This window comes from Sphaerodactylus townsendi, linkage group LG03 (genome assembly GCF_021028975.2).
Source record: "Sphaerodactylus townsendi isolate TG3544 linkage group LG03, MPM_Stown_v2.3, whole genome shotgun sequence".
NCBI classification, from domain to species: domain Eukaryota; kingdom Metazoa; phylum Chordata; class Lepidosauria; order Squamata; family Sphaerodactylidae; genus Sphaerodactylus; species Sphaerodactylus townsendi.
The window spans coordinates 126,041,353-126,057,597 of NC_059427.1; the positions used below are offsets into that span (position 1 = coordinate 126,041,353).

General features: G+C 47.0%; 1 protein-coding gene across 4 annotated transcripts; it reads right to left on the bottom strand.

Annotated features, from left to right (window-relative positions):
- Positions 1 to 6,036: 6,036 nt before the first annotated feature.
- Positions 6,037 to 16,245, bottom strand: CANT1 (calcium activated nucleotidase 1). Of its 4 annotated transcripts, none has more exons than XM_048490918.1 (4): positions 16,203 to 16,245; positions 12,502 to 13,159; positions 10,390 to 10,593; positions 6,037 to 9,361 (listed from the first exon to the last, which is right to left on the bottom strand). In XM_048490918.1, the coding sequence occupies exons 2-4, from the start codon at positions 13,136 to 13,138 to the stop codon at positions 8,991 to 8,993; spliced, it is 1,212 nt and encodes a 403-aa protein (XP_048346875.1). In that variant the 5' UTR covers positions 13,139 to 13,159; positions 16,203 to 16,245; the 3' UTR covers positions 6,037 to 8,990. The 4 variants fall into 4 exon arrangements, with proteins under 4 accessions (XP_048346875.1, XP_048346876.1, XP_048346874.1 ...); XM_048490919.1 differs by lacking the exon at positions 16,203 to 16,245 and adding an exon at positions 15,751 to 16,152; XM_048490917.1 differs by lacking the exon at positions 16,203 to 16,245 and adding an exon at positions 14,083 to 15,095.

A 16,245-nucleotide genomic window follows, 5' to 3' on the forward strand; every position in this document is an offset into this window, starting at 1 on the left:
TTCTTGTTTTCATTTTACATTCCCCTTGTGAGAAGTGTAAACTATCACAATGCATAATCCATTTCTTTTCAAAAATCATGTCATGACTAATACTTCTTCTTGTAGTTAAAGCCACCTTGGTGTATTTTGATGGGCAGCCCCATCCAAAGGAGAGGGCCTGAAAGTGTTTGTGGGAGCAGTTCAGCCTTGTGCTGGTGTGTTTGCCCTCCCCGGCAGAGGGAGCAGATGTATTGGCGCCCATGCATCCTGCAGCCTTGCTGCTGCAGAACCTAGAGGTTAGGGCTGCGGCAGGGCTGCGCCGGCGTCCTACTCTGATCCCAGTGTTGGGGGCATTCCTGGGGGCAGAGCCGACATTACACACTCTCAAGCTAACCTATCTCAGTTGTCAGGAAAAAATACAGAAGAGGAGGAGGCTACTTTGGGTCCACAAACTGGGGAGAAAGGCAGCAAATAAATGAAATACTAAATAAATAAATAAATAAATAAATAAATAAATAAATAAATAAATAAGTGAACCAGACAACATAATGTTAACTAATATTTTGCTTGTGGTGCAATCAGGCTGATAAACCACATTTGCTCATTTACTCTGATTCTTTTCCCCTCAGGAGTGTTCTGCAGTAAGGATGGAAATGGAGCTAATGTCCCAGGAATTGACTGTGACATCCGTGTGAGGAACCTCAACAAATGCTTTCCCATCAAGTACTCGGGCCATTCAGAACACCTTGCCAAGTTTGTCTGCTTCCTCTAACTACCTCATCTTTCCTTCTGAGCTGTGTGCTTCTTATCTTCTACAGGATTCAAGTATTCCATTACTGCAACTTAACACAGTGCAGAGTTATTACACCTGGATTTGTCATAGTTAACATTGCCTAATTTCATTAAATTATGGGGCTTAATGCCAGAGATAGCTAAACCTATTCTAAGAGAAAGTTGCAACTGAATAATCAAAGAGTAAGTACTGGAACCAACTCTGAGTAGTGTTTTCTTAAACAAAAATCTCAGTGACAGGCAGTGTGTACAACTCTAGCAAAGCTCCTCCTTGCCTTTCTAATTCATTTCCAATGTATCATACTGTAGAAGGAGCTGAGTTTGTATCTGGAACCCTTTTAAGCAACCTTCCGTATGTTTACCCACAAAGTGGTCTGGTCCAGCAGAAAGATCTCACTTCACTATTTAGACTTCATTTGTAACTATGGAAGGAAATTATTTTCCAAAGACATAATATACCTTTGTTATGCTGTTTTGCACCAGCTTCTACCAACAACCCCCAAAACATTTGGGCTCTGACCACTTTTTAAAAACTTTGGAGTAATAAAATGAAGCTAAATTAAATCGCAGTACTCAGCAGTTGCAAATCCAGCACTGTGTGTCTTCTCTTGTTCCACCAGAAAGAGGGATACATCTTTAGCTTTAGTTATGCTTATCTGCAGAGATTTCCTAGGTTCTTGAGTTTAGTGCTCTAACACATAAAAGGAAAGTCAAACTTGAAGCTTAAATTGGCTTTCAGTATCTTATCTGTTGGTCATGCAAGGACTACAGGAAAGTCCAAGCAGGGCTCATAGCCCCTAGGACAAAGAAAATATCCATTAATAGGCATGTATGCACCTCTGACCATCATACATACCCTTCTGTACTCACCCTCTCCTGCAACAAATTTCTCCTTGCACTTATCCATCAAAATGCCAGTTACCAGGAGATACATAATTGACCCAGAGAAGTATAAGAGGTGGAATTCTGGAGCTAGCACTTTTGAAGAAGTTGAGGAGGAGGCATTTCCTTAACACAATCACATGACTTAAAAGCCTGGCCTGGAACTTTCCCAATTACTGACATTATATAAAATAATCACTCACTCTCATGAGTGCAGCAAGCAACACTACACCGAACCAGTCTTTTGTTCCCATTAGCACAGAAAGATCTGTTCAAACAGCATTTTTGCTGGTACTAACAGCCACAGATAGTCAAGAGTCAATGGAAAAGACAATAATGCTAAGAAAAGTTGAAGGCAGAAGGAACAAAGGATGACCTACAATGAGATGGGTTGATTCAGGCTGCAATCCTGGGAGTAAACTCCATTCAATAACCTGGGGTTTCCTTCAGAGTAGACTATCAGGGCCAATAATCAATAAGCGGATTCTGGATACATGATCAGTAGTCTTTATTGAGTTGGCCTCAAAGACTCAACCTCAGAAAGCCAGTTCTGGCAATCCTGGCTTTTATAGTCATATTTATTCCTCTCTGTCTCCCCTGAATTCCCCCCTCCCAACTTCCCAGAGATTGTGAGAAAATGAGGTGTGAAAGACTTTGTTTTCGAAGACAAGTATCCCAAGGCCAAGGCAGCAATAGGCCCTTGCTGGGCTGTGCCTGCGGGCCTTCGCTACACCCTCCTCCCATCTGGAGTGCCAGCAGGATGAGCCTAGTTATTTTTTTAAATACATTTTTATTGTATCATTTGAATTTTACAGTTTATAGTAATTTCCTTCTTCATACATTTTCAAACAATACTTTCCCCCCTTTCTCCCTCCCCCCATTTCTTCGTCTTCATAGTTTTGTCACACAAACAGCAGTAAGTTCATTCTCTGTAGCCTCTTCTCCCATATTTCTTCATTGACTCGAGCTTCTTGATGAGCCTAGTTATCTACATGTTTATGCTCATAGAAATAGATTAAGAAGAAGAAGAGTTTGGATTTATATCCCCCCTTTCTCTCCTGTAGGAGACTCAAAGGGGCTTACAATCTCCTTTCCCTTCCCCACTCTGAGGTGGGTGGGGCTGAGAGAGCTCAGAAGAACTGTGACTAGCCCAAGGTCACCCAGCTGGTGTGTGTTGGAGTGCACAGGCTAATCTGAATTCCCCAGATAAGCCTCCACAGCTCAAGCGGCAGAGCGGGGAATCAAACCCGTTTTTTCCAGATTAGAATGCACCTGCTCTTAACCACTACACCACTGCTGCTCTTACTAACAAACTTAACCACTACGCCACTGCTGCTCTTACTAATTAAACAAAGAAAAGGCCCATTAACATATGACAGGTGTGGTTATATGGAAGGTTAATGCTCGAGCCCCCACCCCAGCAGAAATGATACGCTTTTGCCCAGTTGTCATCCCCAATGTCCTTTGTCTAATGCCAGGAGGAGACAGCCGCCACTCCTGACATAGACCTTCTTGGGATTGCTCCCCCAACTAAGGAAACCATAGCCTTCAGTTCGCAGGACCTGACAAAGGCTGTTAATGATACGGTGCTTTGGAGGGCATTGGCTTTTTCTGCACAACACAAATAAAACACCTTGCAAACATTATAAAGAGAATTGTTTTCATGGATTTTGTTTGCATTGTGTCCTTTATAACATTCTGCAAAGCATTTTGATAGCACTTAACACCCACACATACGCCACTTTTATTTTTCCTTTGAACCTAGGGCAAACGTCCGGGTAGGCACCTGCTTTACTACTGAGCTGTGCTCTCCTTTGAGTTTTATTCATATTCAATAGGTTATTGTTGTCCTCAGTGATCAAGTTTTGTAGACAACTGTAGACAACTGGAAATAAGGTGAGACATCAGAATAACAAAGAAGGTCCCTTGTCAGACACTTGAGAGTGTCTAAATATTGAGGGGGGAAAGAGAGAAAAAAGGAAGTAGTGGAGATATTAGATAAATTTGGCCTTTGCCTCATAATTATGCATGTTGGAAATCCCATCTTCTTCATCCAGTGTCCAGTTTGAGGAAGAAAAATTTGTTTGTCCAGCAGAATTACCAAAATAAATCCTGACACTAGCAGTATATGATGATATTGACGACAGTTGTGCAATATCTGAAGGTCAAAGGTGACGGGGAAGTGAAGCGCATATTCGTATTCTAGCAAATAACATATTTCATTTCTGAATCCAAGAGCTCAGCAATGTTAACCACTAATGATGAAGAGCAGTGCATTCTGTACTTCCTAATATGTTTATTTCATCAGACAAGCATTTTCAAAATCCAAAGAACCTCCTTTATGTTAATACTTAATGGCAATAGTTGAAAGAATGTAAGATCTATATAGATAATTTACAGAAAGAAGAGCGGGGGGGGGGGGGTGTGTGTGTGTGTCTCCAACATTTTCCCATTTGAAGAAAAACAAACACCAGTGTTCTGTTGCAGTGCCTCCATAAGATTTAGATAGATAATAGTCACTCAAGATACTTGAATGTGTGCTTCCCCAGTCATATGGTTGGTGGATGTGAAGGAGAGAAAAAAAGAAAAGAAAGATGAGGATATGGGAGTTGCCAGGAGGAGGGAAGGAGGATACAGGGGGAAATGAAGAGCCCCCCTCCCCCCCAAAAATCCTTGCAACAACTGGGCCTGGCGAAGCAGGCAGCACTGTGTAACTAGACTTGGCCTGGTGGCTGGACTGCACAGCTCAGGCATTAGAAGCTCCTATGTGGAGAAAAAGAGAGAAAGGCAAAGAAAATAAGGCAGATATGTGTTTCCCCGAAAATAAGACAGGGCCAACTTGTGATCACCCTATAGGGTTTTCAAGGCAAGAGACATTCGGAGGCAGTTTGCCAGTGCCTTTGTATGCATCACTGCCTGGTCTTCCTTGGTGGTCTCCCATCCAAATACCAATCAAGGCTGACCCTGAAATCTGATGAGATCAGGCTAACAGTATTATTTACTAAGGTATAAATAAAAGATTTTCACCTTTAAAGGTAAATAGGGGCAGTAGAAAACAAGTTAACAAGTAAGGCCCCAATCTCCTGTTAGGAGAAGCATGGCGAAAAAGGATGGTACAATTAAAGCCATTACCCCTCCCTAGGGACGTAGCTAGGGAAAATGGAGCCTGGGGCAGACTCCCAGATTTTCGCCCCTCCATGGCCCCCATGCCCCACTTACCTTAGCCAGTGGCAGGGCCTGGCGGGGCAGTTCTGAATTGCCCAGGCTAGCTTGATCCGGTCTGCTCTCAGACGCTAAGCCAGGTCTGACCTGATTACAATTCGGATGAAGCCCAAGGTTGCTATGCAGAGGCAGAGGCAGGCCGTGGAAAACCACCTCTTTCCTTGGAAACTCTCCTCACCTGCATCCTCCATTCAGATCAGCTGGTTGGCTCTGAGCAGACTGTGAGACTATCTCCCTCTGCACTTTAACATGACCAGGTTCGGCCAGTCCAAACCCTCGTGGCTGCAGTTCAGAGCGGCTGCCTGCAACAGCAAGCGAAGGGCCGGAGAGCAAAGGGACCTGGAGCAATCGCCACCTTCCCCTGGGCCAAACTACCACCCTTCGCGCTTGCCTTTTCTGTGCTGGGGAAAAACGCTGATCTCCTCTCCCAGGTGTGCCGGTGGAGCAGCAGGGAGGGCGCCATGCAAACATCATCTGGAAGGATGCTTGGAGCCCGGGCGCACCCTCCCTGCTCTGGACCAGGAGATTGGGGATGGGGCCTCACCTGGTCCTCACGGCGCTAAGGCTGAGCTGGGGGGGGGGGGGAGCTGGCTTGTTTCCCCCTGCAATTCCGGGAAAATACTATATTAATTTTATTCTGATATTTGTGGAAGGAGGGGGGCGTGTGGTTCCTGCAGCCAGGTGGAAGTGAAACTCCTCCCCTTCCTCCAGTTGATGAGTGCAGGGGTGGGGGAGAGAGAAGGGGGTCATCCCTCTGCAATGGCTTTCCGCAGGGCAGACCCGATGGGTCCTGATAGGAAGAACCCGCGGGATTGGGAGTGTTTCATGGCATCCGGAGGTAAAAGGTGCCCAAGCGTGTGCTTGGTCACTGGAGAGGTAACCTGGACGGGAGGCACAATTCCCAGGCTGGCTGGCGGCAGGGCCTGGTGGGTCAGGGTCGGGGCGCATGTAGTGGCCTCTGGTGGGCAAGGGGGAAGGAGGAGGGGCGTGTGGGATTTTCCACCCCCCATGTGACCCCAACGGTGGCTGCCCGGGGTGCAAGTCCCCACCCCACCCCGTGGTAGCTACGCCTATACCCCCCCTTTGCTACATAACTTGTACCTGGTAAAGGTGGCTAATGTCAGGGTTTTTTGCAGTGGGTAACAGATGCATACATACAAATCTAAGCACAGGTTTTTTTTTTATTTGAATGCTTAAACATACAAGCTCAGGTTAAAAATAGTTAAAATCAGCAATGTGTGATTCAACTGAAATACACCACCATGGTCATTTGTATTGATGCCACCTGGTGGCCATATGGCAACAGCAAAATTAACAAGCCCCTTATTTTAAAGAAGATAAGGAGCATGGTTAAAACTGTGAGGAATCAGGGAATAGCAATCCAGGTTATAAAAGCCTCAGGCTGGAACTCCAAAAAACAAAACATGATGATAACTGCAAATGTGGCTGGAACAGCCTCTCTCTTATGTGCACAAAAAATGGCATTTGTAGACCAAGGAAAGGTTGCAGGATGATGTCATGACCAGTCGTGCCCTTTAAGATCGTGATGGGGCAGTACCAAAAGGACGATCTGAAGAAGTAATCATCCGTATTCTTTCAGAATGGGAACTGATCAGAACATCAGGTTACACCTATGGGAGCAGGTTCCCATTCTTTGGAAGGGAGAGCAAACCCTGTAGCAGGGGCAGGGTACAGACAGAGCGTGGGAGGGGGCTTAGTGCATTTTCTTGCTTTTCCTTTACTGATATGATCTTGAAGACCTATTGACAAGAAGCGGTCTATGGAACATAAACCAGCTTCACGGGGATCTTTAGCAGAGATCCATAAGATCTTGATTCTTGAGTATGAAGATTAGCTCATCTTTCCATCACACCAAGTAAAAGGATAAAGGATGTAGTGGTTTTTTTCTGTCCTTTCAAATGTGTGCTCACATTTGTGGTTGTCAGAAGCAAAACACAACCCTCAAGCAACAAGAGTGAGATCATGGATAAATGGTACTCAGTTCCCCTCTGACGGTGCCTTCCAGTCTGACATCTGAGATGTAGACAGTAGCCGCTCCCTGGCCGCTTTTGCCGGATCAGATTTCCGTTGAATTGAAGCAACAGAAGTCAGTCCTGTTCCATTTTACCGACACGGTAACACTTTCCATCCAAAACAAAAAAAAATGGTTATGAATTTTGAATGCCAACCTCATTTATTTTTGTTCTGAATGTGGGTTTATATTTTACAATGTCATCTAAATTTTATTGATATTTAACAGTAAAAACTAGTAGAACACATTTGATTTGACTTGACATAACTTATGTAAACACTGCAGCACCCCGGTCTTGCTGGGAAGGTTGGAGGAGCTGAGAAACAACCACCAGACTGTGCAACATCCAGGTGGTGCCATCTAGCGATCTAATCCTCTAAACACCATCCCATAATTCACAGATGTCAAACTTGCGGCCCTCCAGATGTTATGGACAGCATGATGCTGGCAGGGGATGATGAGAACTGTAGACCATAACATCTGGAGGGCCGCGAGTTTGACACCTATACAAATTGATTCAACAGTCATGTACAGATAAACCTAAAGTACAGGATGAGAGCATCTCAAGAGCACTGCTAAAAACAATGTCACTTGTTTTGTATTAGAACATACTTCTAGAGAAAAAAGGTTTCAGTCATGTATGCTATGGTGCAAATTAAAAGTACTTTTGGGATATCCCCCAAATGTCTTTATAAGATTCATACACACACACAAAAGTTTACCTGTCAGGACCTCTTATGCAAAGTTATGACTTGTGACTCAAATGAAAAATCATTAGAACAATCAATTATCACAGGCTCTTGGATTGGGAAAGGCTATTGATAACTGATTGTGAGAAGTATACACCATGCTAGGATTGCTGTTAATGCACCTGCCCAGGAAAAAGGGCTCACAGAGCCCCTCTCATAGCACAAGGAAACCGAGGAACACACATGTCCAACAAACTCATTCCATTTATTCTAACTGTAACACTCTTACAGGATTTTGGCTTCCTGACTCTGAATCCTAACCTAAACCTCCCTTTTAAAAACTATGAGGTAAAAAAGGACTGTGGTAATGAACAGACCTCTCTAATGATGACCCCCATCCTATACAGGATGGATTGTTCCAACACGTAACTTCTGAAGTATTTAGAGTCATTGAGCTGACTCTAAAAGATGGTTTGTGACATTCTGGAGAATACATGCAGCATTCTAGAATATCATGCCTCAATATTACAGATGGCACACAGCGCCTCAGGGATCTTTTTTGCCTCGAACCAACACTCTAGCTCAGGGGCATACCACCTATGGGACATGGGGTAACATGGGGCACATAGACCTGGGCGCCGGCACCAGCTCAGGGCAGTAGACTTGAATGCTGGCATGGGCTCCAGGTGGTAGACCTGGGCTCTGGGCAGTAAACCTGGGCGCCTGTGGAGGGGTGTGTGTGTGGAAAATTCAGATTGTGTCTCCGGGCTCCATTTTCCTAGATACGCCTCTGCTCTAGCTCAAAATACACCAACGCCCAGTTATGCTGTTATCCCCTCACTACTGCAAGAAGGCCGGTTCCCAAATCAGAAACCCAGTCTCATCATAGAGAAGCACCTGTCCAATCAATATCAAGGCAACTGTAGGATGGGGTGAGGAGGATGAAGGGTTTAATTGGACAATCTCAGTAACTGTATAATCTCCTTGCTGAAGAATCAGGCGCCAAAACCTCCCCTTCCCAGCAAAGGCACATGTGAATCATAGTAAATAAAGTTTAAGGTGATGGAGTTGGGTAGGAAGAACAAACAGTTCATTCCTCCTCACCCACCAAACGAGTAAAGTGGGTAGATAGAAGGAAACTAGACAAATCCCTTGTAGGATGCCATGATACAGAGAAAAGTAAACTGTAGAGGCACCACCCAACTTGCACCACTAGGGGTCAGCGCAGAAACAATCAGGCCACACGCGCAGTAAGAAAGTTGCTTTTATGGTGATGAAAATTATGCCACTTCTTAGTCCTATCATTCTTGGCAAGGAGAGGAAGACGCCCAAGGGAGATCCCCCCCCACCCCCGCTAGTCCACTTGTCCTATCTTAAAATGTCCATCCTCTCAACTAAATAAACTCAATGCCTTCATATTTGACAGAACCAATGCGGGTCTCAGGCAGTAGGGAACGGCCATCCAGGGTGAAGGCTGTGATATAGGTTGCCAAACGTCCTGCATCTTCCTCAGACTTCAGTGCCACAATGATCTGGTCATCTGTGCCAGGAACAAACTTGAAGGAAGAGAAGCCATGGGTGGGAGTGATATCACCAATATGGCTCACAGTGATATCGGCAAAGTTTGGTGCGCAACTAAGAAGTAAATTGGTGCCACGTCGTTCATCCTCCTGTTCGTTGTAACGTTTATGACTGGCTCGGCGAGGCAGAAAGAACCAGCGCTGGAGTGTTTCACTCCAGGAGGCAGACTCGTGGATCAAATAACCTGGGAGAGGTGGAACAAAAGCGGACATTGGTGACCATCAGGCCAGGAATAAAAGCGGTGCAATTGCAGCAGGCCTAAACACAATGGGAAATGTTTTCAGCAAAAGTCAGGAGGTGGCCACAGCAAACAAAACACCGGGAATTCATGGCAGCTAGAACTGCTGCATGGATCTTGGCAAAGCTACCCAAGAATTCTAAAAAAATCCTAGCCAGTGATGGAGAACCTTTTGGGCTCAGTGTGTCAAAAATCTGGAAAATGTCTAACTTCATCCTGCTGGTGTGTCCCCCCCCCCCCCCCCCCCCACAAAGGGGAAACAATTCTTCACATATTTTTTAATGCAGTCCAATTATGTGTGATGCTTTGTATTATATAAAGAAACATCAAATAATTCAAACAATGACTCAAGCTCAAACAGGGAGAATAGTTGTTGGGTGTTGGTGAACACTGGCATGTCACTCAAAACATCGTGTCGTGCAGTGGCTTAGCACCAACAGGGCCAGGTGGGGTGTGACATCTTGGGCAGAGCAATGGAGGGGGTGTGGCCAGGCTACAGAGGGGGTGTGGTGGGGCATTGCAGGGGCATTCCAGGGCAGGGGCGGACAGCACTGCGGCCTGGCCATCAGAGGCAGAGTGAGGGAGCAGGGCGCAGTTCCTCCTCGCTCCACCTCTGGTGTCGTGTCACCTTTGATGTGCGTGTCATGGGTTTGCCATCACTGTCTAAGCACTGCTTTTCCCCACCTTTCCAAATTCCACCTCCTTCTCGCCTTCCTTTCTTTTATTTAACTATTCCAAACCTCATGAAAAATATAAAATTTCATAAACCCTGCATCTTGGAAGCAGAATCACATGAAGGAAGGAGCTGTCAACACAACACATTCTTGTGCAGCTTTGCCAAGACCTATGCAGTAGTTCTAGCTGCCATCAATTCCCAGTGCTTTGTTTGCTGTGGCCACTTCCGGACGTTTGCTGAGAATATTTCCCATTGTGTTTAGGAGGTGCTCATTTTGAAATCTAAGAATCATGCTTACCTGGGGGTTTAATCCCTGCTGCCGCCCTGAGTGCATTGTAATTGGCCACCCAGTTCTCATGAGTCACATCACCTTTGTAGCCAATGATTTTCACCCATTCGGGATTCTGGTTGAGAACTTCACCTGTGGCTGTTGTCCAATCTTTGCCCAGGCCTCCCACGTACAGATGTTCGTCTTTCACTGCCAGCCATTCAGCCTTAAAACCTAAGCAAAACATGGCATAGTTCAGGGCACAAGACAGGATGTGCAAAGCTTTTAAAAGTGACATTTCCAGTCAAAGTATGCACCGTCACCAAAGCCTGCCTCAATTCTTTCATATGAAGGAGTGCCGCATGTGTGTCTTAGTGGAGAAGGTGAGTTGGCAGGCAATGTTTACCTATCAGGGTGCAGTACAAAGCATGATGAAACAGCAGTTCAGCATAACTCTAAATCTACTGTATTTGTCTTGTAGCCTACCGTAAAACAACCATGAAGACAGGATGCTGTCATTCCATGGTGGCAGATATCTTGTTCTAATAGCAAAGTTGGCCAAATCTTTGGACACTTAAATCTGGTGTCTGGCACTGTGAATGGGCAAGACAGACCTTTCAACCAACCTGAAAAGGGTCCCAGGTTTGCAGAAAAATCTGAAATCTTAAAAAAAATTGAGGGCTCAAAAGGAGCCACTGTAGCTTTAAGTAATAGATGCCCCAAGTGATTGTTGCTGGGCGACCAAAGATTAGGGGCTTCAGTTTCTGTTAGTAAAAGGCAGGGGGAGGAGCCCTTTCCAGGTGTATTTTGGCCTTTGAGAGAGGATTTATTGGGGCCAGGCTTGACTACAGAAGTCATCTCCAAGTTGGGAAATTTCTGGAGATTTTGTGGTGAAGTCTGAGGAGGGTTTGGGAAGGGAAGAAGCCTCAGCGGGGTATAATGTCACAGATTCCATCCTCCAAAGAACTCATTTTCTTCAAGGGATCACTGAAGTCTGGAGTTCAGCTGTAATTCCAGGGGATCTCCACCACCCATCTAGAAGTTGGCAACCCTAGGTCTGGCAGCAGCCTCTGGGTGACTTGATACCACCTGACTGAGATGACTCAACTAGGCCTGGCTGCTTGCTACTACTGTTCAGCAGCAGCCGGTATCAGGTAGCAGGTACAGCTTCAGAGCAGAGTTTGAGAGATCCAGATTCAAATCCCCATCTTCCTGTGGAAGTTCATTGGGTGATTTTGGACCAGTCATACACTCTCAGCCTAACTGGCCTCATAGGGTTGTTGTGCGGATAAAAAGGAAGGTGCAGGCCGCAAGGAAAGGGAGACAGAAAGCTTGAGACAGAAAGGTAGATAAAGGTAGTTTGGCTGCTGGGTGGGAAGGAGACAAGGTTGCCAACTCCAGGTTATTTCCAAATATTCCTAGATATTTGAGGGATGGAGTCTGGGGATGGTGAGGTTGGAAGAGGGGAAGTATCTCAGAATGACACAGACCCTGCCCTCCAAAGCAGCCATTTCCTCCATGTTGCCAACCTCCAGGGGAGGGCTGAAGATAACCCAGAATAACAATGGATCTCCAAAGGACATAGCTCAGTTCCCCCGAAGAAAACAACTGCTTTGGAGTTTGGGCTTTATGAATTATACCCTGCTGAGGTTGCTTCCCGCTCTCTCAAGGCTCCCCTCCCAGGCTAGAGCTGGCAACCCTAAGGGGAATTGATCTCTGCAGTTGGGAGATCCATTGTGATTCCAGAAGAGCCGCTGCTGCCACTGCTGCTGTGGCCGGGGGTGAGGGGGTAGGGGAGAGCAGACAGGCAGCTGGGAGCACCACCGCCACTGTTGCAGGAAGGGGAGAGGAAGTAGATGGGAGGCTGGGAAGATTATGGAGGGCAGAAAGAGAAAGTGACAGGCATGGAGGTGAGAAAAGGGGTGGCAGGAGGGAGAAGGGGTGAGATACTGAGAGAAGGAGGGGGCCGAGAGAGGAAGCAAAAGTGGGGGGAATGGAATAGCTGCTCTCTCAAGTTTCTTGTGAGTCCCCACTTGTCTATCATATTTGCTGAATATCAAATTATTTGAGGCGGCCATAGCTGGAACAAAACTGGGACCCAGTCTGGCTGTTAAGGCAATCCTCAACACAAAAACAGCTCACCCTTGCCAATGCTGCCGTCCCCATCTGACAGGATCACCCAAGGTACCACATTGGTGCCGTCGATTTGGTAGACAACACCCGTGCGATCATCCACAGCGTACAGCTTGCCATTAAACACTACCAGTTCAGAGAGCTCCATGCCGCGTCCCTTCTCAGCCAGGTGAGACTCCAGTTTATGGTCCTTGGTGTCCCACTCGACAGAGACATGATCCCCACTGGCTGACAGTATCAGGTAACCTGTTTTCAAATAGCTGAACCAGGTATGCTCACTGGAGGCTTTGGAGTTTGTGTCCAGGTCAGCAATGAGTCCAATGCGATATCGCACGCCTTCAGGGATGCGCTGGGCTGGTGACAGAGGGTATGTGTCATTGTACCGTTCGCTGGGCAGCACGCTGACCCGCCAGTTATGAGCGTTGGCAGGCAGTGGCCTGCTTACTGAGGGCGTACGCTGGAAGCAAAGAAGTAGCAGCACAAGGGCCAAGGCCAGAGAAGTTGCCACAATGGCCTTCCAGCGGAGGCGGAAACGGGGGTCAGCTGCCTTGGTCATGGACGCCAGCACTGGGAGGCTGCCCACGCTAATCCGCAAGGGACTCAGAGACTCATCCCATTGCAGGCGTGGGCGGAGTGGGACGGGCATGAGCCTGAGGTTCCTGGGAACCTGCGAAAGAAAAAACAGGGTCAATAGGGACAAGTCTGAGGGATAGCTCTTAAGATGGGGGAGAGGTAGAGGACAGATATGATTACTGATGCTTGTTCATGTCAAGGGTGGAAGGAATATGCTAATTAAAAAGAGAACGGAATCAAGGACAGAAATTGGTGCAGCAGCAGGGGAGAAAGCCAGGCAGCCGGGCATGAAATTCTGCAGCAGAACAGACAGTGAAGAAGGGAAGGCTGTGGTCTGTCCAAGCAATATGTGTAGAAGGCTTCCTGCCGGGGGAAACTGGCTTCCGATTGCACAAGAGAAGAGAACGCTCAAAAGTTAAGGGCATCAAATCGTTGAAACAGTCTTGCTGATCAACAGTTTCCTTTCTAATTGCTTTAAGTGTCAAAAACGAAACATACAAGCCTCTACACTGATCATTCACTTGGAAGGACATCTTTTGTACTTAAATTAAAAAGAGACCTGTGAGACTGTAAAGACTAACAAGATTTTATCCCAGCACAAGCATTTGCTGCAACAGACAAGCACAGCTACTGCCTTGGATTTAACGTCCAAGACAGCAGAAGCAAATTTAAAAACAAGGGTGCTCTTAACATACCATCCCAACAACAAATTGGGTACAGCTTTAGCTGATTAATCTAGTAATTAATTTGATGAAAGTTTTCAACCCCAAACAAAAAGGTGCACAAAGGAAGTTCTGGAAGGAACCTGAAATAGTGTGTGGAGAAGTCATCCTTCTTTTCCAAGTCTAAAAGTACAATCCAGGAGTCCTGGGTCGCAGCCAAGTCCATAGACCCAACTTCTGTCTCAAGCTGGGTTGCCCAAACCCCCTCCTGAGAGCATTCTTGTTCTTGAAAACTCAGGAATCTGAACCTCTCACCCGCTGATAAGAGTCCTCAGACCTACAATGATTCTCCCACCTCAGAAAACTGGCTGTTTACATTATCTTGGTAGCCATTATGCTGGGCTCCCTGCCCTTCCAGCACTAGTGGCTGTTCCAAGTTCATATCTTGCTGGCGCTTCTGGGGACATGCCACGCCTGTGAACTGCGACAGGTGGCAAAACTTAGCTCCTCCCCAAGCAGAAACCAGGAAATATAGCAACTGCCACTAGGTCAAAGGGATCCTCTTTTTTGTGGTCCAACCTGTTCTGCTTGAAGATATAAAAGACTCTTTTTCCTGTTCTGCTTAAGAAGGCAGAGTGACACAGCCTGGAAGATTCTGCAAGAACAGCAGTGCTTCCAAAAGCCCTTGTGGTGATGGCTTTCCCAGATTTCTCCTTGCACCATGGCTACAGCAGCTACACAATCAGTGTGGCTCCACAATATTAGAGACAATAGCTATTTATTGGAAACGTCTTCAATGGTCTTACATGCACATCCTTTCATGGGTACCACCATTTGCCTGACCCTGTTGATTTAGAAAACACACTGTCAGAGACTATGATCTGGGAGACTATGGTTTGATCCCCACTCTTCCTTTAAAGTTTGCTGGGTGACTTTGGACCAATCAAATGCTCTCACTCTAATGTACTTAACAGGGCTCTTGCAAGGAAAAATGGAGGAGAGGAAAATGACTTGCACCACTTTGAGTGCCCATTAGGAAGAATGGTGGGGATATAAATGAAAACTTTTGTTGGGCCCACAGATGCCTAAATTCCTAGACCTATTTAGGACCCTTGCCTTAGCTGAGAAAGCCCATCTGCTGGGTCTTGCAAAAAGTTACACGCACACACAAAACAAAAACAACAACAACCCTTTGCACGGTTTTCCACTAAGCAAGTCAATATGCCTGATGATACAGTTTTCTGAACACCCCAAGCCCCAGAGGGCACAACTGGAGAACAAGGTGGATGGAATATTTATAAATGAAACCGGATGAACAGGAGCATTAAAGAAAGCCTAAGAATTGCACAGGCTCTAACCTGGATGACCCAAGCCAGCCTGATTTTGATGAAGGGATGCGCCCGCCCTGCTGCTTGCAGGGCGGACGAAGATGGGTCCGGCGGCTCGGCCTGGCCGGCCGCCGGGAAAGCACCAGCCTCGCAACCAGCGAGGCGGGCAGGAGGCTGGGCCCGCGGCACGGCCAGGCCGGCCGCGGGTAAGGGATGCGCCCGCCCTGCTGCTTGCAGGGCGGACGAAGATGGGTCCGGCGGCTCGGCCTGATTTTGTCTGATTGTTAGGAGCTAATCAGGGATGGCCCTGGTTAGTGCTTGGATGGAAGACCATCAAGGAAATTCAGAGTTGCTACATAGAAGCAGCAAGTGGCTAACCACCTCTGAACGTCTTTTGCTTTGAAAACCCCTTGAGGGTCCACCATAAATCAGCTGGGACTTGATGGTACCTTTCAGCACCATCAAGTGGTGACATTCTGTGCCAAGGCACACACGCCTGGCTACAAGGAGCCGTTCTGTCCCTTCACACCCATAGGCATTCCACTGTAGTACTAGAAAAGGGAATGAGGCACCTCCCTGCTCCCACTGCACTGTAGCCATTGGTGCATTTGAGGGTTGGGATGGGAGGGAAAGTATAATTGCCCCTGTCACTGTCATTACACAGGTAATATTAGCATGCATCTCAGATGAATTACCGTGTACAAAAGAACAATGCATTTTAATCCCTCCCCTTTTATTTCAACATCTGCTGGATTTTTCCGGGGTGGGGAAAGCAAAGGAGGTCACTGGTGCTGTATGGTCTTTAGGCCCAAAGGGAAGGAACACAAGTTTCCTGCAGCAAAGGGCTCCCTCGACGTAGCTGCAGTCCCGCTCCAGGAGCAGCACGGAAGGCGCGCCAAAAGGATTCAATGGGGACAGCAACCGCCCCACCATCTTCCCGGTGCAGCGCACGGCCAGAGCCACCCAGGGTGGGAGACCGGCCGGTAGTGCCCGACCGACCTACCCCCTATTCTGGCCAGTGCAGGATTGGGGCCAATAAAAGGGGACCCTTCAAGACAATGACAGCCCCCCTCCCCACTCAGTTCTTATCCCAGGACCCCAGGCATCCGGCAAAAATGCCCCCGTTTCCTTCCAGGCAACCACTCACCGACCGGGCTCCTCCCCGCGCCGGGAACCACCAGAGGGAGGGA